The following is a 23,665-nucleotide window of genomic DNA, read 5'->3' on the forward strand; positions in this document are numbered from 1 at the left end:
TCGCGTGGTCTCGGTCTCTCTCTCGCGCGCGTGGTCTCGGTCTCTCTCGCGCGTGGTCTCGGTCTCTCTCTCGCGTGGTCTCGGTCTCTCTCTCGCGTGGTCTCGGTCTCTCTCTCGCGTGGTCTCGGTCTCTCTCTCGCGTGGTCTCGGTCTCTCTCTCTCGCGTGGTCTCGGTCTCTCTCTCTCGCGCGTGGTGTCGGTCTCTCTCTCGCGCGTGGTGTCGGTCTCTCTCTCGCGCGTGGTGTCGGTCTCTCTCTCGCGCGTGGTGTCGGTCTCTCTCTCGCGCGTGGTGTCGGTCTCTCTCTCGCGCGTGGTGTCGGTCTCTCTCTCGCGCGCGTGGTGTCGGTCTCTCTCTCGCGCGTGGTGTCGGTCTCTCTCTCGCGCGTGGTGTCGGTCTCTCTCTCGCGCGTGGTGTCGGTCTCTCTCTCGCGCGTGGTGTCGGTCTCTCTCTCGCGCGTGGTGTCGGTCTCTCTCTCGCGCGTGGTGTCGGTCTCTCTCTCGCGCGTGGTGTCGGTCTCTCTCTCGCGCGTGGTCTCGGTCTCTCTCTCGTGGTCTCGGTCTCTCTCTCGTGGTCTCGGTCTCTCTCTCGCGTGGTCTCGGTCTCTCTCTCGCGTGGTCTCGGTCTCTCTCTCGCGTGGTCTCGGTCTCTCGCGTGGTCTCGGTCTCTCTCTCTCGCGCGTGGTCTCGGTCTCTCTCTCGCGCGCGCGTGGTCTCGGTCTCTCTCTCTCTCGCGCGTGGTCTCGGTCTCTCTCTCTCTCGTGGTCTCGGTCTCTCTCTCTCTCGCGCGTGGTCTCGGTCTCTCTCTCTCTCGTGGTCTCGGTCTCTCTCTCTCTCGCGCGTGGTCTCGGTCTCTCTCTCTCGCGCGTGGTCTCGGTCTCTCTCTCTCGCGCGTGGTCTCGGTCTCTCTCTCGCGCGTGGTCTCGGTCTCTCTCTCGTGGTCTCGGTCTCTCTCTCTCTCGCGCGTGGTCTCGGTCTCTCTCTCTCTCGCGCGTGGTCTCGGTCTCTCTCTCTCTCGTGGTCTCGGTCTCTCTCTCTCGTGGTCTCGGTCTCTCTCGCGCGTGGTCTCGGTCTCTCTCTCGCGCGTGGTCTCGGTCTCTCTCTCTCGCGCGTGGTCTCGGTCTCTCTCTCTCTCGCGCGTGGTCTCGGTCTCTCTCGCGCGTGGTCTCGGTCTCTCTCGCGCGTGGTCTCGGTCTCTCTCGCGCGTGGTCTCGGTCTCTCTCGCGCGTGGTCTCGGTCTCTCTCGCGCGTGGTCTCGGTCTCTCTCGCGCGTGGTCTCGGTCTCTCTCGCGCGTGGTCTCGGTCTCTCTCGCGCGTGGTCTCGGTCTCTCTCTCGCGCGTGGTCTCGGTCTCTCTCTCTCTCTCGCGCGCGTGGTCTCGGTCTCTCTCTCTCGCGCGCGTGGTCTCGGTCTCTCTCTCGCGTGGTCTCGGTCTCTCTCTCGCGTGGTCTCGGTCTCTCTCTCGCGTGGTCTCGGTCTCTCTCTCGCGTGGTCTCGGTCTCTCTCTCGCGCGTGGTCTCGGTCTCTCTCTCGCGGTCTCTCTCGCGTGTGGTCTCGGTCTCTCTCTCGCGCGCGTGGTCTCGGTCTCTCTCTCTCTCTCGCGTGGTCTCGGTCTCTCTCTCGCGTGGTCTCGGTCTCTCTCTCGCGTGGTCTCGGTCTCTCTCTCGCGTGGTCTCGGTCTCTCTCTCGCGTGGTCTCGGTCTCTCTCTCGCGTGGTCTCGGTCTCTCTCTCGCGTGGTCTCGGTCTCTCTCGCGCGTGGTCTCGGTCTCTCTCGCACGTGGTCTCGGTCTCTCTCTCTCTCGCGCGTGGTCTCTCTCTCTCTCTCGCGCGTGGTCTCGGTCTCTCTCGCGCGTGGTGTCGGTCTCTCTCGCGCGTGGTGTCGGTCTCTCTCGCGCGTGGTCTCGGTCTCTCTCTCGCGTGGTCTCGGTCTCTCGCGCGTGGTCTCGGTCTCTCTCTCGCGGTCTCTCTCGCGTGTGGTCTCGGTCTCTCTCTCGCGCGCGTGGTCTCGGTCTCTCTCGCGCGTGGTCTCGGTCTCTCTCTCGCGTGGTCTCGGTCTCTCTCTCGCGTGGTCTCGGTCTCTCTCTCGCGTGGTCTCGGTCTCTCTCTCGCGTGGTCTCGGTCTCTCTCTCGCGTGGTCTCGGTCTCTCTCTCGCGTGGTCTCGGTCTCTCTCTCGCGTGGTCTCGGTCTCTCTCTCTCGCGCGCGTGGTCTCGGTCTCTCTCTCTCGCGCGCGTGGTCTCGGTCTCGGTCTCTCTCTCGCGTGGTCTCGGTCTCTCTCTCGCGTGGTCTCGGTCTCTCTCTCGCGTGGTCTCGGTCTCTCTCTCGCGTGGTCTCGGTCTCTCGCGTGGTCTCGGTCTCTCTCTCGCGTGGTCTCGGTCTCTCTCTCGCGCGTGGTCTCGGTCTCTCTCGCGCGTGGTCTCGGTCTCTCTCTCGCGCGTGGTCTCGGTCTCTCTCTCGCGCGTGGTCTCGGTCTCTCTCTCGCGCGTGGTGTCGGTCTCTCTCTCGCGCGTGGTGTCGGTCTCTCTCGCGCGTGGTGTCGGTCTCTCTCGCGCGTGGTGTCGGTCTCTCTCGCGCGCGTGGTGTCGGTCTCTCTCTCGCGCGTGGTGTCGGTCTCTCTCTCGCGCGTGGTGTCGGTCTCTCTCTCTCTCGCGCGTGGTGTCGGTCTCTCTCTCTCGCGCGTGGTGTCGGTCTCTCGCGCGCGTGGTGTCGGTCTCTCTCGCGCGTGGTGTCGGTCTCTCTCTCGCGCGGTGTCGGTCTCTCTCTCGCGCGGTGTCGGTCTCTCTCTCGCGCGCGGTGTCGGTCTCTCTCTCGCGCGCGGTGTCGGTCTCTCTCTCGCGCGTGGTGTCGGTCTCTCTCTCGCGCGTGGTGTCGGTCTCTCTCTCGCGCGTGGTGTCGGTCTCTCTCTCGCGCGTGGTGTCGGTCTCTCTCGCGCGTGGTGTCGGTCTCTCTCGCGCGTGGTGTCGGTCTCTCTCGCGCGTGGTGTCGGTCTCTCTCGCGCGTGGTGTCGGTCTCTCTCGCGCGTGGTGTCGGTCTCTCTCGCGCGTGGTGTCGGTCTCTCTCGCGCGTGGTGTCGGTCTCTCTCGCGCGTGGTGTCGGTCTCTCTCGCGCGTGGTGTCGGTCTCTCTCGCGCGTGGTGTCGGTCTCTCTCGCGCGTGGTGTCGGTCTCTCTCTCGCGCGTGGTGTCGGTCTCTCTCTCGCGCGTGGTGTCGGTCTCTCTCTCGCGCGTGGTGTCGGTCTCTCTCTCGCGCGTGGTGTCGGTCTCTCTCGCGCGTGGTGTCGGTCTCTCTCTCGCGCGTGGTGTCGGTCTCTCTCTCGCGCGTGGTGTCGGTCTCTCTCGCGCGTGGTGTCGGTCTCTCTCGCGCGTGGTGTCGGTCTCTCTCGCGCGTGGTCTCGGTCTCTCTCGCGCGTGGTCTCGGTCTCTCTCGCGCGTGGTCTCGGTCTCTCTCGCGCGTGGTCTCGGTCTCTCTCGCGCGTGGTCTCGGTCTCTCTCGCGCGTGGTCTCGGTCTCTCTCGCGCGTGGTCTCGGTCTCTCTCGCGCGTGGTCTCGGTCTCTCTCGCGCGTGGTCTCGGTCTCTCTCTCGCGCGTGGTCTCGGTCTCTCTCTCGCGGTCTCTCTCGCGTGTGGTCTCGGTCTCTCTCTCGCGCGCGTGGTCTCGGTCTCTCTCTCTCGCGCGCGTGGTCTCGGTCTCTCTCTCTCGCGCGCGTGGTCTCGGTCTCTCTCTCTCGCGTGTGGTCTCGGTCTCTCTCTCTCGCGTGTGGTCTCGGTCTCTCTCTCTCGCGCGCGTGGTCTCGGTCTCTCTCTCGCGTGGTCTCGGTCTCTCTCTCGCGTGGTCTCGGTCTCTCTCTCGCGTGGTCTCGGTCTCTCTCTCGCGTGGTCTCGGTCTCTCTCTCGCGTGGTCTCGGTCTCTCTCTCGCGTGGTCTCGGTCTCTCTCTCGCGCGTGGTCTCGGTCTCTCTCGCGCGCGTGGTCTCGGTCTCTCTCTCGCGTGGTCTCGGTCTCTCTCTCGCGTGGTCTCGGTCTCTCTCTCGCGTGGTCTCGGTCTCTCTCTCGCGTGGTCTCGGTCTCTCTCTCGCGCGTGGTCTCGGTCTCTCTCTCTCGCGCGTGGTCTCGGTCTCTCTCTCGCGCGTGGTCTCGGTCTCTCTCTCTCGCGCGTGGTGTCGGTCTCTCTCTCTCGCGCGTGGTGTCGGTCTCTCTCGCGCGTGGTGTCGGTCTCTCTCTCGCGCGTGGTGTCGGTCTCTCTCTCGCGCGTGGTGTCGGTCTCTCTCTCGCGCGTGGTGTCGGTCTCTCTCTCGCGCGTGGTGTCGGTCTCTCTCTCGCGCGTGGTGTCGGTCTCTCTCTCGCGCGTGGTGTCGGTCTCTCTCGCGCGTGGTGTCGGTCTCTCTCGCGCGTGGTGTCGGTCTCTCTCTCGCGCGTGGTGTCGGTCTCTCTCGCGCGTGGTGTCGGTCTCTCTCTCGCGCGTGGTGTCGGTCTCTCTCTCGCGCGTGGTGTCGGTCTCTCTCTCGCGCGTGGTGTCGGTCTCTCTCTCTCGCGCGTGGTGTCGGTCTCTCTCTCTCGCGCGTGGTGTCGGTCTCTCTCTCTCGCGCGTGGTGTCGGTCTCTCTCGCGCGTGGTGTCGGTCTCTCTCTCGCGCGTGGTGTCGGTCTCTCTCTCGCGCGTGGTGTCGGTCTCTCTCTCGCGCGTGGTGTCGGTCTCTCTCTCGCGCGTGGTGTCGGTCTCTCTCTCGCGCGTGGTGTCGGTCTCTCTCGCGCGTGGTGTCGGTCTCTCTCTCTCGCGCGTGGTGTCGGTCTCTCTCTCGCGCGTGGTCTCGGTCTCTCTCTCTCGCGCGTGGTCTCGGTCTCTCTCTCGCGCGTGGTCTCGGTCTCTCTCTCGCGCGTGGTCTCGGTCTCTCTCTCGCGCGTGGTCTCGGTCTCTCTCTCTCGCGCGTGGTCTCGGTCTCTCTCTCTCTCTCGCGCGTGGTCTCGGTCTCTCTCTCGCGCGTGGTCTCTCTCTCTCTCTCGCGCGTGGTCTCGGTCTCTCTCTCTCTCTCGCGCGTGGTCTCGGTCTCTCTCTCTCGCGCGTGGTCTCGGTCTCTCTCTCTCGCGCGTGGTCTCGGTCTCTCTCTCTCGCGCGTGGTCTCGGTCTCTCTCTCTCTCGCGCGTGGTCTCGGTCTCTCTCGCGCGTGGTCTCGGTCTCTCTCGCGCGTGGTCTCGGTCTCTCTCGCGCGTGGTCTCGGTCTCTCTCTCTCTCTCGCGTGGTCTCCGTCTCTCTCTCTCTCTCGCGCGTGGTCTCGGTCTCTCTCTCGCGCGGTCTCGGTCTCTCTCTCGCGCGTGGTCTCGGTCTCTCTCTCTCTCTCACTCTCTCGCGCGTGGTCTCGGTCTCTCTCTCGCGCGTGGTCTCGGTCTCTCTCTCGCGCGTGGTCTCTCTCTCTCTCTCTCTCTCTCTCTCTCGTGGTCTCGGTCTCTCTCGCGCGTGGTCTCGGTCTCTCTCGCGCGTGGTCTCGTCTCTCGCGCGTGGTCTCGGTCTCTCTCGCGCGTGGTCTCGGTCTCTCTCGCGCGTGGTCTCGGTCTCTCTCGCGCGTGGTCTCGGTCTCTCTCGCGCGTGGTCTCGGTCTCTCTCGCGCGTGGTCTCGGTCTCTCTCGCGCGTGGTCTCGGTCTCTCTCGCGCGTGGTCTCGGTCTCTCTCGCGCGTGGTCTCGGTCTCTCTCTCTCGCGCGTGGTCTCGGTCTCTCTCTCTCGCGCGTGGTCTCGGTCTCTCTCTCGGGCGCGGTCTCTCTCGCGCGCGTGGTCTCTCTCGCGCGCGGTCTCGGTCTCTCTCTCGCGCGTGGTGTCGTTCTCTCTCTCGCGCGTGGTGTCGTTCTCTCTCTCGCGCGTGGTCTCGGTCTCTCTCGCGCGTGGTCTCGGTCTCTCTCTCTCGCGCGTGGTCTCGGTCTCTCTCTCTCGCGCGTGGTCTCGGTCTCTCTCTCTCGCGGTCTCGGTCTCTCTCTCGCGTGTGGTCTCGGTCTCTCTCTCGCGCGCGTGGTCTCGGTCTCTCTCTCGCGCGCGTGGTCTCGGTCTCTCTCTCGCGCGCGTGGTCTCGGTCTCTCTCTCGCGCGCGTGGTCTCGGTCTCTCTCTCGCGCGCGTGGTCTCGGTCTCTCTCTCTCGCGCGCGTGGTCTCGGTCTCTCTCTCGCGCGCGGTCTCAGGCTCTCTCTCTCGCGCGCGGTCTCAGGCTCTCTCTCGCGCGTGGTCTCAGGGTCTCTCTCGCGTGGTCTCAGGGTCTCTCTCGCGCGTGGTCTCGGTCTCTCTCGCGCGTGGTCTCGGTCTCTCTCGCGCGTGGTCTCGGTCTCTCTCGCGCGTGGTCTCGGTCTCTCTCGCGCGTGGTCTCGGTCTCTCTCGCGCGTGGTCTCGGTCTCTCTCTCGCGCGTGGTCTCGGTCTCTCTCTCGCGCGTGGTCTCGGTCTCTCTCTCTCTCGCGCGTGGTCTCGGTCTCTCTCTCTCTCGCGCGTGGTCTCGGTCTCTCTCTCTCGCGCGTGGTCTCGGTCTCTCTCTCGGGCGCGGTCTCTCTCGCGCGCGTGGTCTCTCTCGCGCGCGGTCTCGGTCTCGCGCGCGGTCTCGGTCTCTCTCTCGCGCGTGGTGTCGTTCTCTCTCTCGCGCGTGGTCTCGGTCTCTCTCGCGCGTGGTCTCGGTCTCTCTCGCGCGTGGTCTCGGTCTCTCTCGCGCGTGGTCTCGGTCTCTCTCTCTCGCGCGTGGTCTCGGTCTCTCTCGCGCGTGGTCTCGGTCTCTCTCTCGCGTGGTCTCGGTCTCTCTCGCGGTCTCGGTCTCTCTCTCGCGTGTGGTCTCGGTCTCTCTCTCGCGCGCGTGGTCTCGGTCTCTCTCTCGCGCGCGTGGTCTCGGTCTCTCTCTCTCGCGCGCGTGGTCTCGGTCTCTCTCTCTCGCGTGGTCTCGGTCTCTCTCTCGCGCGCGTGGTCTCGGTCTCTCTCTCGCGCGCGGTCTCAGGCTCTCTCTCTCGCGCGCGGTCTCAGGCTCTCTCTCTCTCGCGCGTGGTCTCAGGCTCTCTCTCTCTCGCGCGTGGTCTCGGTCTCTCTCTCTCTCTCGCGTGGTCTCGGTCTCTCTCTCTCTCGCGTGGTCTCGGTCTCTCTCGCGCGTGGTCTCGGTCTCTCTCTCGCGCGTGGTCTCGGTCTCTCTCTCTCTCGCGCGCGTGGTCTCTCTCTCTCGCGCGCGTGGTCTCGGTCTCTCTCTCGCGCGTGGTCTCGGTCTCTCTCTCTCTCGCGCGCGTGGTCTCTCTCTCTCGCGCGCGTGGTCTCGGTCTCTCTCGCGCGCGTGGTCTCGGTCTCTCTCTCGCGCGCGTGGTCTCGGTCTCTCTCTCGCGCGTGGTCTCGGTCTCTCTCTCGCGCGTGGTCTCGGTCTCTCTCTCGCGCGTGGTCTCGGTCTCTCTCTCGCGCGTGGTCTCGGTCTCTCTCGCGCGTGGTCTCGGTCTCTCTCGCGCGTGGTCTCGGTCTCTCTCGCGCGTGGTCTCGGTCTCTCTCGCGCGTGGTCTCGGTCTCTCTCGCGCGTGGTCTCGGTCTCTCTCGCGCGTGGTCTCGGTCTCTCTCGCGCGTGGTCTCGGTCTCTCTCGCGCGTGGTCTCGGTCTCTCTCGCGCGTGGTCTCGGTCTCTCTCGCGCGTGGTCTCGGTCTCTCTCTCGCGGTCTCGGTCTCTCTCGCGTGGTCTCGGTCTCTCTCGCGTGGTCTCGGTCTCTCTCTCGCGCGTGGTCTCGGTCTCTCTCTCTCGCGCGCGTGGTCTCGGTCTCTCTCTCTCGCGCGCGTGGTCTCGGTCTCTCTCTCGCGCGTGGTCTCGGTCTCTCTCGCGCGCGTGGTCTCGGTCTCTCTCGCGCGCGTGGTCTCGGTCTCTCTCTCGCGCGCGTGGTCTCGGTCTCTCTCTCGCGCGCGTGGTCTCGGTCTCTCTCTCTCGCGCAGTCTCGGTCTCTCTCTCTCTCTCGCGCGCGGTCTCGGTCTCTCTCTCGCGCGTGGTCTCGGTCTCTCTCTCGCGCGTGGTCTCGGTCTCTCTCTCGCGCGTGGTCTCGGTCTCTCTCTCGCGCGTGGTCTCGGTCTCTCTCTCGCGCGTGGTCTCGGTCTCTCTCTCGCGCGTGGTCTCGGTCTCTCTCTCGCGCGTGGTCTCGGTCTCTCTCTCTCGCGCGTGGTCTCGGTCTCTCTCTCTCGCGCGTGGTCTCGGTCTCTCTCTCGCGCGTGGTCTCGGTCTCTCTCTCGCGCGTGGTCTCGGTCTCTCTCGCGCGTGGTCTCGGTCTCTCTCGCGCGTGGTCTCGGTCTCTCTCGCGCGTGGTCTCGGTCTCTCTCGCGCGTGGTCTCGGTCTCTCTCGCGCGTGGTCTCGGTCTCTCTCGCGCGTGGTCTCGGTCTCTCTCGCGCGTGGTCTCGGTCTCTCTCGCGCGTGGTCTCGGTCTCTCTCGCGCGTGGTCTCGGTCTCTCTCTCGCGGTCTCGGTCTCTCTCTCTCTCGCGCGGTCTCGGTCTCTCTCTCTCTCTCGCGTGGTCTCGGTCTCTCTCGCGTGGTCTCGGTCTCTCTCTCTCGCGCGTGGTCTCGGTCTCTCTCTCTCGCGCGCGTGGTCTCGGTCTCTCTCTCGCGCGTGGTCTCGGTCTCTCTCGCGCGCGTGGTCTCGGTCTCTCTCGCGCGCGTGGTCTCGGTCTCTCTCGCGCGCGTGGTCTCGGTCTCTCTCTCGCGCGCGTGGTCTCGGTCTCTCTCTCTCGCGCAGTCTCGGTCTCTCTCTCGCGCGCGGTCTCGGTCTCTCTCTCTCTCGCGCGTGGTCTCGGTCTCTCTCTCGCGCGTGGTCTCGGTCTCTCTCTCTCGCGCGTGGTCTCGGTCTCTCTCTCGCGCGTGGTCTCGGTCTCTCTCTCGCGCGTGGTCTCGGTCTCTCTCTCTCGCGCGTGGTCTCGGTCTCTCTCTCTCGCGCGTGGTCTCTCTCTCTCTCTCTCGCGTGGTCTCGGTCTCTCTCTCTCTCTCGCGTGGTCTCGGTCTCTCTCTCTCTCTCGCGTGGTCTCGGTCTCTCTCTCTCTCTCTCGCGTGGTCTCGGTCTCTCTCTCTCTCGCGCGTGGTCTCGGTCTCTCTCTCGCGCGTGGTCTCGGTCTCTCTCTCTCGCGCGTGGTCTCGGTCTCTCTCTCTCTCTCTCTCGCGCGTGGTCTCGGTCTCTCTCGCGCGTGGTCTCGGTCTCTCTCGCGCGTGGTCTCGGTCTCTCTCGCGCGTGGTCTCGGTCTCTCTCGCGCGTGGTCTCGGTCTCTCTCGCGCGTGGTCTCGGTCTCTCTCGCGCGGTCTCGGTCTCTCTCTCGCGGTCTCGGTCTCTCTCTCGCGGTCTCGGTCTCTCTCTCGCGGTCTCGGTCTCTCTCTCGCGGTCTCGGTCTCTCTCTCGCGGTCTCGGTCTCTCTCTCGCGGTCTCGGTCTCTCTCTCGCGGTCTCGGTCTCTCTCTCGCGGTCTCGGTCTCTCTCTCGCGGTCTCGGTCTCTCTCTCTCTCTCGCGTGGTCTCGGTCTCTCTCTCTCTCGCGTGGTCTCGGTCTCTCTCTCTCTCTCGCGTGGTCTCGGTCTCTCTCGCGCGTGGTCTCGGTCTCTCTCTCGTGGTCTCGGTCTCTCTCGCGCGTGGTCTCGGTCTCTCTCGCGCGTGGTCTCGGTCTCTCTCGCGCGTGGTCTCGGTCTCTCTCGCGCGTGGTCTCGGTCTCTCTCGCGCGTGGTCTCGGTCTCTCTCTCGCGGTCTCGGTCTCTCTCGCGGTCTCGGTCTCTCTCTCTCTCTCGCGTGGTCTCGGTCTCTCTCTCTCTCTCGCGTGGTCTCGGTCTCTCTCTCTCGCGCGTGGTCTCGGTCTCTCTCTCTCGCGCGCGTGGTCTCGGTCTCTCTCTCGCGCGTGGTCTCGGTCTCTCTCTCGCGCGCGTGGTCTCGGTCTCTCTCGCGCGCGTGGTCTCGGTCTCTCTCTCTCGCGCGTGGTCTCGGTCTCTCTCTCTCGTGGTCTCGGTCTCTCTCTCTCGCGCGTGGTCTCGGTCTCTCTCGCGCGTGGTCTCGGTCTCTCTCGCGCGTGGTCTCGGTCTCTCTCGCGCGTGGTCTCGGTCTCTCTCGCGCGTGGTCTCGGTCTCTCTCGCGCGTGGTCTCGGTCTCTCTCGCGCGTGGTCTCGGTCTCTCTCTCGCGTGGTCTCGGTCTCTCTCTCGCGGTCTCGGTCTCTCTCTCTCTCTCGCGGTCTCGGTCTCTCTCTCTCTCTCGCGTGGTCTCGGTCTCTCTCTCGCGTGGTCTCGGTCTCTCTCTCTCGCGCGTGGTCTCGGTCTCTCTCGCGCGCGTGGTCTCGGTCTCTCTCTCTCGCGCGTGGTCTCGGTCTCTCTCTCTCTCGCGCGTGGTCTCGGTCTCTCTCTCGCGCGTGGTCTCGGTCTCTCTCTCGCGGTCTCGGTCTCTCTCTCGCGGTCTCGGTCTCTCTCTCGCGGTCTCGGTCTCTCTCTCTCGCGTGTGGTCTCGGTCTCTCTCTCGCGCGCGTGGTCTCGGTCTCTCTCTCTCTCGCGCGGTCTCGGTCTCTCTCTCTCGCGCGTGGTCTCGGTCTCTCTCGCGCGCGTGGTCTCGGTCGCGCGCGTGGTCTCGGTCTCTCTCGCGCGCGTGGTCTCGGTCTCTCTCTCTCGCGCGTGGTCTCGGTCTCTCTCTCTCGCGCGTGGTCTCGGTCTCTCTCTCTCGCGCGTGGTCTCGGTCTCTCTCTCTCGCGCGTGGTCTCGGTCTCTCTCTCGCGCGTGGTCTCGGTCTCTCTCTCGCGCGTGGTCTCGGTCTCTCTCTCTCGCGCTTGGTCTCGGTCTCTCTCTCGCGCGTGGTCTCGGTCTCTCTCTCGCGCGTGGTCTCGGTCTCTCTCTCGCGCGTGGTCTCGGTCTCTCTCTCGCGCGTGGTCTCGGTCTCTCTCTCGCGCGTGGTCTCGGTCTCTCTCTCGCGCGTGGTCTCGGTCTCTCTCGCGCGCGTGGTCTCGGTCTCTCTCGCGCGCGTGGTCTCGGTCTCTCTCTCTCTCGCGCGCGTGGTCTCGGTCTCTCTCTCGCGCGTGGTCTCGGTCTCTCTCTCTCGCGCGTGGTCTCGGTCTCTCTCTCGCGCGTGGTCTCGGTCTCTCTCTCTCGCGCGTGGTCTCGGTCTCTCTCTCGCGCGTGGTCTCGGTCTCTCTCTCGCGGTCTCGGTCTCTCTCTCTCGCGGTCTCGGTCTCTCTCTCTCGCGTGTGGTCTCGGTCTCTCTCTCTCGCGCGCGTGGTCTCGGTCTCTCTCTCTCTCTCGCGCGGTCTCGGTCTCTCTCGCGCGCGTGGTCTCGGTCTCTCTCGCGCGCGTGGTCTCGGTCTCTCTCGCGCGTGGTCTCGGTCTCTCTCTCGCGCGTGGTCTCGGTCTCTCTCTCGCGCGTGGTCTCGGTCTCTCTCTCGCGCGTGGTCTCGGTCTCTCTCTCGCGCGTGGTCTCGGTCTCTCTCTCGCGCGTGGTCTCGGTCTCTCTCTCGCGCGTGGTCTCGGTCTCTCTCTCGCGCGTGGTCTCGGTCTCTCTCTCGCGCGTGGTCTCGGTCTCTCTCTCTCTCTCGCGCGTGGTCTCGGTCTCTCTCTCGCGCGCGTGGTCTCGGTCTCTCTCTCGCGCGTGGTCTCGGTCTCTCTCTCGCGCGTGGTCTCGGTCTCCCTCTCGTGCGTGGTCTCTCTCGCGCGCGTGGTCTCTCTCGCGCGCGTGGTCTCTCTCGCGCGCATGGTCTCTCGCGCGCGTGCTCTCTCTCGCGCGCGTGCTCTCTCGCGGGCGTTTGCTCTCGCGCGCGTGCTCGCTCTCTCGCGTGCTTGCTCTCTCTTTCTCTCTCGAGCGTGCTCGCTCTCTCTCTCTCGCGCGTGGTCTCTCTCTCGCGCGTGGTCTCTCTCTCGCGCGTGGTCTCTCTCTCTCGCGTGGTCTCTCTCTCTCTCTCTCGCGTGGTCTCTCTCTCTCTCGCGTGGTCTCTCTCTCTCTCGCGTGGTCTCTCTCTCTCTCTCGCGTGGTCTCTCTCTCTCGCGCGTGGTCTCTCTCTCTCTCTCTCGCGCGTGGTCTCTCTCTCTCGCGCGTGGTCTCTCTCTCGCGCGTGGTCTCTCTCTCGCGCGTGGTCTCTCTCTCGCGCGTGGTCTCTCTCTCGCGCGTGGTCTCGGTCTCTCTCTCGCGCGTGGTCTCGGTCTCTCTCTCGCGCGTGGTCTCGGTCTCTCTCTCTCGCGCGTGGTCTCGGTCTCTCTCTCGCGCGTGGTCTCGGTCTCTCTCTCGCGCGTGGTCTCGGTCTCTCTCTCGCGCGTGGTCTCGGTCTCTCTCTCTCGCGCGTGGTCTCGGTCTCTCTCTCGCGCGTGGTCTCGGTCTCTCTCTCTCTCTCTCTCGCGCGTGGTCTCGGTCTCTCTCTCTCTCGCGCGTGGTCTCGGTCTCTCTCTCTCTCTCGCGCGTGGTCTCGGTCTCTCTCTCGCGCGCGTGGTCTCTCTCGCGCGCGTGGTCTCTCTCTCGCGCGCGTGGTCTCTCTCGCGCGCGTGGTCTCTCTCTCGCGCGTGGTCTCTCTCTCGCTCGTGGTCTCTCTCTCTCGCGCGTGGTCTCTCTCTCTCGCGCGTGGTCTCTCTCTCGCGCGTGGTCTCTCTCTCGCGCGTGGTCTCTCTCGCGCTCTCTCTCTCTCTCTCGCGCTCTCTCTCTCGCGCTCTCTCTCTCTCTCGCGCTCTCTCTCTCTCTCTCGCGCTCTCTCTCTCTCTCTCGCGCTCTCTCTCTCTCTCTCGCGCTCTCTCTCTCTCTCGCGCTCTCTCTCTCTCTCTCGCGCTCTCTCTCTCTCTCTCTCGCGCTCTCTCTCTCTCGCGCTCTCTCTCTCGCGCTCTCTCTCTCGCGCTCTCTCTCTCTCTCTCTCGCGCTCTCTCTCTCTCTCTCGCGCTCTCTCTCTCGCGCTCTCTCGCGCTCTCTCGCGCGTGCTCTCTCTCTCTCGCGCTCTCTCTCTCTCTCTCGCGCTCTCTCTCTCTCGCGCTCTCTCTCTCTCTCTCGCGCTCTCTCTCTCTCTCGCGCTCTCTCTCTCTCTTGCGCTCTCTCTCTTTCTCGCGCTCTCTCTCTCGCGCTCTCTCTCTCTCTCGCGCTCTCTCTCGAGCGCTCTCTCTCTCTCTCTCTCTCTCTCTCTCTCTCTCTCTCTCGTGCTCTCTCTCTCGCGCGTGCTCTCTCTCTCTCTCTCGCGCTCTCTCTCTCGCGCTCTCTCTCTCTCGCGCGCGTGCTCTCTCTCTCGCGCTCTCTCTCTCTCTCTCTCTCGCGCTCTCTCTCTCTCTCTCTCGCGCTCTCTCTCTCTCTCGCGCTCTCTCTCTTTCTCGCGCTCTCTCTCTTTCTCGCGCTCTCTCTTTCTCGCGCTCTCTCTCTCGCGCTCTCTCTCTCTCGCGCTCTCTCTCTCGCTCTCTCTCTCTCTGGCGTGCTCTCTCTCTCTCTGGCGTGCTCTCTCTCTTGCGTGCTCTCTCTCTCTCTTGCGTGCTCTCTCTCTCTCGCGTGCTCTCTCTCGCGTGCTCTCTCTCACGTGCTCTCTCTCACTCGCGTGCTCTCTCTCTCGTGCTCTCTCTCTCGTGCGTGCTCTGCTCTCTCTCTCGTGCGCTCTCTCTCTCGTGCGCTCTCTCTCTCATGCTCTCTCTCTCGCGTGCTCTCTCTCGCGTGCTCTCTCGCGTGCTCTCTCGCGTGCTCTCTCTCGCGCGCGTGCTCTATCTTGCGTGCTCTCTCTTGCGTGCTCTCTCTTGCGTGCTCTCTCTTGCGTGCTCTCTCATGCGCGTGGTCTCTCTCTCGCGTGCTCGTGCTCTCGCGTGCTCTCTCTCTCGCTTGCTCGTGCTCTCGCGTGCTCTCTCTCGTGCTCGTGCTCTCTCTCTTGCTTGCTCTCTCTCGCGTGTGCTCTCTCTCTCGCGTGTGCTCTCTCGTGCGTGCTCTCTCTCCCGCGCGTGCTCTCTCTCCCGCGCGTGCTCTCTCTCCCGCGCGTGCTCTCTCTCTCGCGTGCTCTCTCTCTCGCGTGCTCTCTCTCGCGTGCTCTCGCTCTCTCTTGCGTGCTCTCTCTCTCTAGCGTGCTCTCTCTCTCTAGCGTGCTCTCTCTCTCTCGCATGCTCTCTCTCTCACGCTTGCTCTCTCTCTCGCGCTTGCTCTCTCTCTCGCGTGCTCTCTCTCTCTCGCGTGCTCTCTCTCTCGCGTGCTCTCTCTCTCGCGTGCTCTCTCTCTCTCTCTCGCATGCTCTCGCTCGCTCTCTCTCGCTCTCTCTCGCTCTCTCGCTCCCTCTCTCTTGCTCTCTCGCTCTCTCTCTTGCTCTCTCGCTCTCGCTCTCTCTCTCGCGCTCTCTCTCTCCATTCCTTTCCTTCTATCTCCCTCTCTCCCCATTCCTTTCCTTCTATCTCTCTCTCTCCCCCGTGGTCTCTCTCTCGCGCGTGGTCTCTCTCTCGCGCGTGGTCTCTCTCTCGCGCGTGGTCTCGGTCTCTCGCGCGTGGTCTCGGTCTCGGTCGCCTCTCTCTCGCGCGCGGTCTCTCTCTCGCGCGGTCTCTCTCTCTCGCGCGGTCTCTCTCTCGCGTGGTCTCTCTCTCGCGTGGTCTCTCTCTCTCTCTCGGTCTCTCTCTCGTGTGGTCTCTCTCTCTCTCTCGGTCTCTCTCTCTCTCTCTCTCTCGGTCTCTCTCTCTCGCGTGGTCTCTCTCTCGCGTGCTTGCTCTCTCGCGCGTGCTTGCTCTCTCGCGCGTGCTCTCTCTCCCGCGTGGTCTCTCTCGCGCGCATGGTCTCTCTCGCGCGCATGGTCTCTCTCGCGCGCGCGCGTGGTCTCTCTCTCGCGCGCGCGTGGTCTCTCTCGCGCGCGCGTGGTCTCTCTTTCTCTCGCGCGCGTGGTCTCTCTCTTGCGTGTGTAGTCTCTCTCGCGTGCGTGGTCTCTCTCTCTCGCGCGCGTGGTCTCTCTCGCCCGCGTGGTCTCTCTCTCGCGCGCGCGTGGTCTCTCTCTCGCGCGTGTGCTCTCGTGCGCGTGCTCTCTCGCGCGTGCTTGCTCTCTCGCGCGTGCTTGCTCTCTCGCGCGCTTGCTCTCTCTCGCGTGCTTGCTCTCTTGCGCGTGCTCGCTCGCGTGTGCTCTTTCTCTCGCGCGTGGTCTCGCTCTCGCGCGTGGTCTCGCTCTCGCGCGTGGTCTCGCTCTCGCGCGTGGTCTTGCTCTCTCTCGCGCGTGCTCTCTCTCGCGCTCTCTCTCTCTCTCTCTCGCGCTCTCTCTCGCGCTCTCTCTCGCGCTCTCTCTCGCGCTCTCTCTCTTTCTCGCGCTCTCTCTCTTTCTCGCGCTCTCTCTCTTTCTCGCGCTCTCTCTTTCTCGCGCTCTCTCTCTCTCTCGCGCTCTCTCGCGCTCTCTCTCTCGCTCTCTCTCTCTCTCGCGCTCTCTCTCTCTCGCGCGTGCTCTCTCTCTCGCGCGCGCTCTCTCTCTCGCGCGCGCTCTCTCTCTCGCGCTCTCTCTCTCGCGCTCTCTCTCTCGCGCTCTCTCTCTCGCGCTCTCTCTCTCCTGCTCTCTCTCTCGCGCTCTCTCTCTCTCGTGCTCTCTCTCTCGCGCTCTCTCTCTCTCGTGCTCTCTCTCTCGCGTGCTCTCTTGCGCGTGCTCTCTCTTGCGCGTGCTCTCTCTCTCGCGCTCTCTCTCGTGCTCTCGCTCTCTCTCGCGTGTGCTCTCTCTCTCGCGTGTGCTCTCTCTCTCGCACGTGCTCTCTCTCTCGCACGTGCTCTCTCTCTCGCACGTGCTCTCTCTCTCGCACGTGCTCTCTCGCACGTGCGGTCTCTCTGGCGCGTGTGGTCTCTCTCTCTCTCACGCGTGGTCTCTCTCTCGCGCGTGGTCTCTCTCTCTCGCGCGTGGTCTCTCTCTCTCGCGCGTGGTCTCTCTCTCTCTCTCGCGCGTGGTCTCTCTCTCGCGCGTGGTCTCTCTCTCTCTCGCGTGGTCTCTCTCTCGCGTGTGGTCTCTCTCTCGCGCGGTCTCTCTCTCGCTCGCGCGGTCTCTCTCTCGCTCGCGCGGTCTCTCTCTCGCTCGCGCGGTCTCTCTCTCGCGCGGTCTCTCTCGCTCGCGCGGTCTCTCTCTCGCTCGCGCGGTCTCTCTTTTGCTCGCGCGGTCTCTCTCTCGCTCGCGCGGTCTCTCTCTCGCTCGTGCGGTCTCTCTCGCGCGCGCGGTCTCTCTCTCGTGCGTGCGCACTACCGTGCGTGCGCTCTCTCGTGCGTGCTCTTTCTCTCGCGCGCGCTCTTTCTCTCTCGTGCTCTTTCTCTCTCACGCTCTTTCTCTCGCGCGCGCTCTTTCTCTCGCGTGCTCTCTTTCTCTCGCGTGCTCTCTCACGCGTGCTCTCTTCTCTCGCGCGTGCTCTCTTCTCTCGCGTGCTCTCTCGCGCGTGCTCTCTTCTCTCGCGCGTGCTCTCTTTCTCTCGCGTGCTCTCTCGCGCGCTCTCTCGCGCGTGCTCTCTTCTCTCGCGCGTGCTCTCTTCTCTCGAGCGTGCTCTCTTCTCTCGCGCGTGCTCTCTTCTCTCGCGCGTGCTCTCTTCTCTCGCGCGTGCTCTCTTCTCTCGCGCCTGCTCTCTTCTCTCGCGCGTGCTCTCTTCTCTCGCTCTCTCTCGCTCTCTCTCTCTCGCGCTCTCTCTCTCTCGCGCTCTCTCTCTCGCGCTCTCTCTCTCCTGCTCTCTCTCTCGCGCTCTCTCTCTCGTGCTCTCTCTCGCGTGCTCTCTCTCTCGCGTGCTCTATCTCGCGTGCTCTCTCTCTCGCGCGTGCTCTCTCTCTCGCGCGTGCTCTCTCTCGCGCGTGCTCTCTCTCGCGCGTGCTCACTCTCTCGCGCGCGTGCTCACTCTCTCTCGCGCGCGTGCTCACTCTCTCTCGCGCGCGCGTGCTCACTCTCTCTCGCGCTCTCTCTCTCGTGCTCTCTCTCGCGTGCTCTCTCTCTCGCGTGCTCTCTCTCGCGCTCTCTCTCGCGCGTGCTCTCTCTCGCGCATGCTCTCTCTCGCGCATGCTCTCTCTCGCGCATGCTCTCTCTCTCTGGCGTGCTCTCTCTGGCGTGCTCTCTCTCTCTCTGGCGTTCTCTCTCTCTGGCGTGCTCTCTCTCTCTCTTGCGTGCTCTCTCTCTCGCGTGCTCTCTCTCACGTGCTCTCTCGACACGTGCTCTCTCTCACTCGCGTGCTCTCTCTCTCGTGCTCTCTCTCTCGTGCGTGCTCTGCTCTCTCTCTCGTGCGCTCTCTCTCTCGTGCGCTCTCTCTCTCGTGCGCTCTCTCTCTCATGCTCTCTCTCTCGCGTGCTCTCTCTCGCGTGCTCTCTCTCGCGCGCGTGCTCTCTCTTGCGTGCTCTCTCATGCGCGTGGTCTCTCTCTCGCGTGCTCGTGCTCTCGCGTGCTCTCTCTCTCGCTTGCTCGTGCTCTCGCGTGCTCTCTCTCGTGCTCGTGCTCTCTCTCTTGCTCTCTCTCGCGTGTGCTCTCTCGTGCGTGCTCTCTCTCGCGCGTGCTCTCTCTCCCGCGCGTGCTCTCTCTCTCGCGCGTGCTCTCTCTCTCGCGCGTGCTCTCTCTCTCGCGTGCTCTCTCTCTCGCGTGCTCTCTCTCTCGCGTGCTCTCTCTCTCGCGTGCTCTCTCTCTCGCGTGCTCTCTCTCGCGTGCTCTCGCTCTCTCTTGCGTGCTCTCTCTCTAGCGTGCTCTCTCTCTCTAGCGTGCTCTCTCTCGCGTGCTCTCTCTCTCGCGCGTGCTCTCTCTCGCGCGTGCTCTCTCTCTCGCGCGTGCTCTCTCTCTCGCGTGCTCTCTCTCGCGTGCTCTCTCTCTCGCGTGCTCTCTCTCTCTCGCATGCTCTCGCTCGCTCTCTCTCGCTCTCTCGCTCCCTCTCTCTTGCTCTCTCGCTCTCTCTCTCTTGCTCTCTCGCTCACTCTCTCTCGCTCTCTCTCTCTCGCGCTCTCTCTCTCCATTCCTTTCCTTCTATCTCCCTCTCTCCCCATTCCTTTCCTTCTATCTCTCTCTCTCCCCATGCCTTTCTTTCCTTCCCTCTCTTTTTTTCTCTGCCTTGTTTTTCCTACTCTGTTTCTCTCTCTCAGTCCTTTGATGGGCACATTACACGCGTCCTGTTTTTGTGCTTTATTTTCCAAGCTCTATCGTCGACATCCATGATCCCCACTGGAATCTGCCACCTGGTTGTTTTCTATTATATTTGTTAAATTTTATTTATTGGTTTATTTTTTATATATATATTAATAAAAAAATCAAATTTGAAAAAAGTTTATGGTTGATCTATGTTTATAAAGAAATAAAGTCTGGGGCGTGTCTAAGATGGCGGCGTGAGCGGACGCTCTGCTCTGGATCTCCCGACGACGGCATACTTTCGCTCATGCATTTTGGCCGTAATAGCAGCAGTCGGCCCCAATTGTTGGAGTGGACCGGCCCCGGTTCTGACAGAGGTGGTTTTGGCGCGGTGGCTGGAGCTCGGAGGGTTGTTTCTGCCCCTGGGCGAACAGCGGACTGGAGTGGGCGCCGGGGACGGCTGGCAGGGCAAGAGTACTGAGACGGGGGACTGCGTCGGTCCCTGCCCTCCCGGACGAGTGACTTCGGGGGCCGGAAAGCGGCGCAGAGCGCCGTGCAGCTACAGCCGCTGAGAGGCAGCGTGGAGGTGTTTCCTTCCCCCTTGACCACACCGAGCTTGCAGCCTTGCGACGGTCCCGGACCATCCGCCATCTTGGACCAGGTCCGTAACGCTGGACTGCGCCACTGCAGGGGAGGGCCTCTGCGGGGAGCCGAGGTGCGGCAGGGTCTAGAATCGTAGACCCGACAGCTCGGCTGGCCATCCGGACGAGGAAGCCACAGTGTTGTCCCGACGGCGAGACTTGGTGGAGGTGCCCGGGGTCAGTGATGGCCATTTTGAGAGAGGCCGCCTGCGCCTGGATCGAGCTGGCATAGATGCGGATCCGGGAGGCGCCACCATTGTGGTAGAAGCCTGGGGTCGGCGAGGTCTGCACAGACTGGGGTGCGAGGGGACCTGAGACCGCTGTGGAGCTCGAGTGCGGGGGGCCCTGCCCAGGCTGGTAAGAAGAGCCGTGATTGACTGAGTGGTGCAGGACGAAGGCAGCGCTTGGGAGACCATTGAGGGCTGGATTGAGCATTTACCCCTGTTAGCAGTGGATGTGGCACAAGGAGTCTGGCTGCGAAGTGGAGGTGTTGCATCGTGAGAGGCCCATACTGCTTGAGATCGTGCTCTGGGGCCCCCGCCTTGACTGCAAGTGAAGGGCACCGGTGCTGGAAGTGGAGTTTGGCCCCACGTGATTTTTTTTTTACCTCTTGGGGGCCACGACGGTGAGTGCACTTGACCCTGTGTGAGCTGGCGGCGGCTGCAGGAGGCCGGTGGGGGTCGATACCGGCAAGTGCGGGGTGGAGTGCGCTGCCCTCCAGCTTAAGACGAGAAGTTGGGAGACTGCCTGTAGAGAAGAGGCAGGCAATGCTTCGTGGGAGTCGCGTGCTAGGGGCACGGCCTTGAAAGTGAGTGGGGACAGTCGAGGCCTGGGAGAAGAGGCGGTGCTGGCGGCTTCTGGGGGTCAGTTGGGCCTGAAGATCCCCCTGGGACCATAGAAGACAACACCTGTAACCCTCAGAGTGTTGGCAGCGACGATAAGGCATCCGATGGAGACTGCCTGGCCTAGATTTTGAGAGGCGAGACCGGCAGACACGAGAGGGTAGCGCGCCTAGGGGCGACAGAGCTGGGCAGCTTTGAGGTGCTGACTAGGACCCCCGGAGTAGCGAGTGACGGCTGGCGAGCCAGTGATGAGTTCCAGAGTACCCAGTGGGGTTGCCCAGCAGGCCAATTGGGGACCCAGGTGGAGTTGGCCCACCAGAAGAAGCGGAGGGCGACAGGTGGCGAATTGGCAGTTTGTAGTAACGGCCAACGTTTCTTGATAATTTTCTTAAATTAAAAGCTGACCGTGGAATATTTACTGAAGCATGTGATTCTAGGTTTCTTCTGAATATTTCAATGCATTGAAACACCATCTACCGTATTCACAACTCTTACGAGTTAAAAGAATCGTCTCAAACCCCGAGGAGTACATAAACCAATCTAACAAAATGATACAACGTTTTTGAGAAAGAGGCTATCCAGAAATCGTTTTAAGCAAAGCAGTTGAACCCGCCAACACCAAAGATCGCAAATTGCTTTTAACCACCACAAATATTCAGAAGAAACCTAGAATCACATGCGTCAGTAAATATTCCACGGTCAGCTTTCAATTTAAGAAAATTATCAAGAAACATTGGCTGTTACTACAAACTGAACCTGATTTTCATGACATTTTCAATGATACTCCAATGTTCGCCTTTAGTAGAGCCAAAAACATTGGTGAAATGAATAAACAATCTACACCCAAGGCCAGTGTTAAAAAATATAGAGGCACAGTTCCGTGCTGGAACTGCAACAATTGCAATAATATACTGCAGGGCAACAGCATGACTCATCCCATGAAAGGGCATATACCACTAAATGTGAACGCTACTTGTGACACCAGCAACATAGTCTACATGTTGAAATGTCCTTGCGGAATGGGATATATTGGTCAAACAGAGCGGAAACTAAAAATAAGATTCAACAAACACAAAAGTAATATCAGAACCAAATCCGCAAAATCTGTTGTTGCGGCACACTTCATTGAAGCTAATCACCAAGTGAGCCAGATGAAAGCATGTATTTTAGAAATGATTGAAAGATCAGAGGAGAAAGACAATAAGAAATCGCTTCTGAAACGCGAGAACTACTGGATTTACTTTCTCCAAACCTTGAAACCAAATGGCATGAATGAAGAATTGAGTTTTCATGTTATCTATCATACTCGTTTATATATTCACATATCCATATATACATTTTCGCACATGAGAGATGCTGTTTTTTTCCATAAGTAATTTTTTTCATAAGTAATTTGTTCTTATTAGATTTTCAGTAGTCGCCATTCCTCCTAACCACCCGGTTTATTATTTCCAATCACTCGGTTTAAGCTCACATTCTTCGCATTCCCAGGCCACCTTTGCCCTCAATTGGTTGCCGGAACTTTATCAGTTTTGTTTTGTATACACACTCTACACTTCGAGTGTACGCCTTTAATTCACAGTCAGTAGCACTCATTCTTAACCACTCCCTTTCACGTCACATATCACACGCCCCAATTTTGGTTTGAAGAAGGAATGCCGCACGGAAGTACGGCGTTTGAGTTCTTACTTCATTGAAGCTCGACAGTCCTTGTAACCGGTAACCGCCCATCGCGTAGCCCTGTTACTTTGTATAATTTGTTTATCTTTGGTTTATAAGGTGGAGGAGAACACTTCTATTTAACCCGTTCTTACACGGAAACGGTCACGTCGAACCCAGTTGTTTGTGATTCCACACTCCAACGCCCTTAGTTTCACTCCTTAGCATGTACTTAATGCACGCGCTCACAACTCGTAACTCGTTGTTACACGGAAACCGTCACGTCGAACCCAGTTGTTTGTGATTCCTCACCCCAACGCCTTCAGTTTCACTCCTTAGCATGTATTTAATGCACGCGCTCACAATTCTTGTCCTGAAGATCACCGCTTTCACCCTTTCACCTTTCGGAAGTTCACGCTACATTTTTTAAATGTCTTATCCTTTCGTGTAAGTCTAGATATACCTTTAATCATGTACACGTTCGTTTTTGAATATCAGCACTTACTTGATAGTACACATTATGTGTTTTGATAATATTCAGTGACATATTCATTTATAGTGATGTGCACTATATGTTTCTTACCAGATATTCCCCAGATAAAGGCAGTAGCCGAAATGCATTGGGAATGAAAGATTATATGCAATATGGATACCCAGGAGTGATAAATACATATATTTGCTTACCTACCTAGATGCAGTAAATGATTAATAAAATCACTTACGGCTGACAAAAAAGAAAAAAGAATATTGATTGTTTCATTACAAGTTTAGCTGTAGCATACAGCGCCCATATCTGTGCGCAAGGAGACACCAATACATTTGTGTTGATGCTACTTTAGCTATATATTCTCTCTTGAGCGGGGAGTTATTCTTTGGAGCACGAGACACTTCCAGAATATGGTCTGATATTTAGGCAGTGCATGGTCAAAACCATTGGTCTTAACATTCTAGATAGGTCATGTCAGCGTGCCTCGCAGACCGGCGCACTGTTGGCAGCGGGTCTAGCCCGCCTTTGTGACCTAGGTTTTAGTGACCTATGGCGTAGCTTCCACCCCCAGGGACGCTCCTACTTCTATTACTCCAATGCCCAAAGCACATACGCCCGATTGGATTATTTGCTAGCGTCGACTCACTTACAGGCATTGGCCACGTAGGTCTAGATTGGGGTTGCCTCCCTCCTCGATCACGCCCCGATGACCGAAGTGTTGGCCTTCCCCCCCAATTAAGCGCGCACAGCGAACATGGCGACTTAGAGAGACTCTACTACACCGAGCAGATGTAGTCCCGAGAATACAGCGCGTCATAGTAGACTACCTTTCTCACAACAGCACTGCTGACACCACACTCGCCACACAATGGGCAGCATTGAAAGCGGTTCTATGAGGGGAACTTATTGCAATTTCAGCGACAGATAATGTTGAGCGTAGTCGCAAGCGGGAGGAACTCAGCCAGCGCACGAGGGAGCTGGAGCAAATGCACCAGCGCACGGGGGCCCTGCGCATCTGGAGGCAACTTAAGGCAGTGAGGCAGCAGTTGGCAGCTATTGATCAAGATAGGGCGGAATTTGCAGCACTGAGACTCCGACATGCCTTTTATACGGGTGGGGATAGGTGTGGGAGACTGTTGGCTCACAAACTGTGTGAGACTCGCCAGCACCAAATGGTTCGGGAAATACTCCGACCGGATGGCAGTTGCGTGTCTGATGACCCTGGCATTGCGGCAGCTTTTAGCGACTTCTAAACTGATCTATATGCCAGCTCCCCTTTGAGAGACTCAGATACAGAGGTTTTTCTTGCCTCTGTTCCGTTACCTGCCCTCGCGGCAGAGCAGGCTGAGTATCTTGAGCGTGACATCCGACTGGAAGAGGTTATTGCTGCCATATCGCGCCTTAAAGTGGCCTAAGCACCGAGCCCGGACAGGTTTCCGGCAATATTCTATAAGACCTTCTGTGCCCAGGTCGCCCCTCTCCTCGCGTTCATTTTTAACACCTTCTCAGAACCTGGAGCGATACCGGGAGACCTACTGCAGGCATCCATAGCTGTAATCCCCAAGCCGGGGAAGGATAAGTCACAATGTGGCTCCTATCGCCCCATCCCGCTCCTTAATGTGGATCTCAAATTGTACACAGGGCTACTGGCAGCCCGACTGGTGCCCCATATGGGTGGCTTGGTTGACCCAGATCAGGCAGGATTTAGCCCGGACGACAAACTTCTGACAACACTAAGCGGGCTCTGCACCTTATTGAGAAAGCGGCTCGTACGAGTGGAGAATTTTTAATGCTGGCTATTGACGCTGAAAAAGTGTTCGAAAGGGTGCATTGGCCCTACCTGGAGAGAGTCTTGGAGAAGGCGGGTTTAGGTGCAAAGTTCCGCACGTATGTGCTGAACTGCTACAGGTTTCGGACGGCAGTGGTTTGAGTTAATGGGCACACGTCCCCTAGATTCCCCCTCGAGAGGGGCACTCGGCAGGGGTGCCCTTTGTCACCCCTCCTTTTCGCCCTGTATATGGAGCCCTCAGCGCAGAAATTGGGGCTTAACCCGCAGGTGGCGGGGATTAAATTTGGGGCTATGTTCACACAATCGGTCTTTACGCTGATGAT

The 23,665-nt window shown here is 61.3% G+C and overlaps 1 protein-coding gene across 1 annotated transcript in view; it reads right to left on the reverse strand.

Annotated features, from left to right (window-relative positions):
- Nucleotides 1-23,665, reverse strand: part of LOC147748122 (uncharacterized) — a 68,969-nt gene that overhangs the window by 18,918 nt on the left and 26,386 nt on the right. Inside the window, exons 2-7 of the mRNA XM_086927173.1 lie at nucleotides 15,490-15,682; nucleotides 14,938-15,079; nucleotides 14,760-14,852; nucleotides 12,876-13,122; nucleotides 12,681-12,778; nucleotides 3,555-3,631 (exon numbers count right to left, since the gene is read on the reverse strand). Of these exons, the coding sequence (XP_086783299.1) occupies nucleotides 3,555-3,631; nucleotides 12,681-12,778; nucleotides 12,876-13,122; nucleotides 14,760-14,852; nucleotides 14,938-15,079; nucleotides 15,490-15,682 (850 nt within the window). The remainder of the gene's footprint in view (nucleotides 1-3,554; nucleotides 3,632-12,680; nucleotides 12,779-12,875; nucleotides 13,123-14,759; nucleotides 14,853-14,937; nucleotides 15,080-15,489; nucleotides 15,683-23,665) is intronic.

The sequence above is a fragment of the Lissotriton vulgaris genome, chromosome 1_1, assembly GCF_964263255.1.
Source record: "Lissotriton vulgaris chromosome 1_1, aLisVul1.2, whole genome shotgun sequence".
Taxonomy (NCBI): Eukaryota; Metazoa; Chordata; class Amphibia; order Caudata; family Salamandridae; genus Lissotriton; species Lissotriton vulgaris.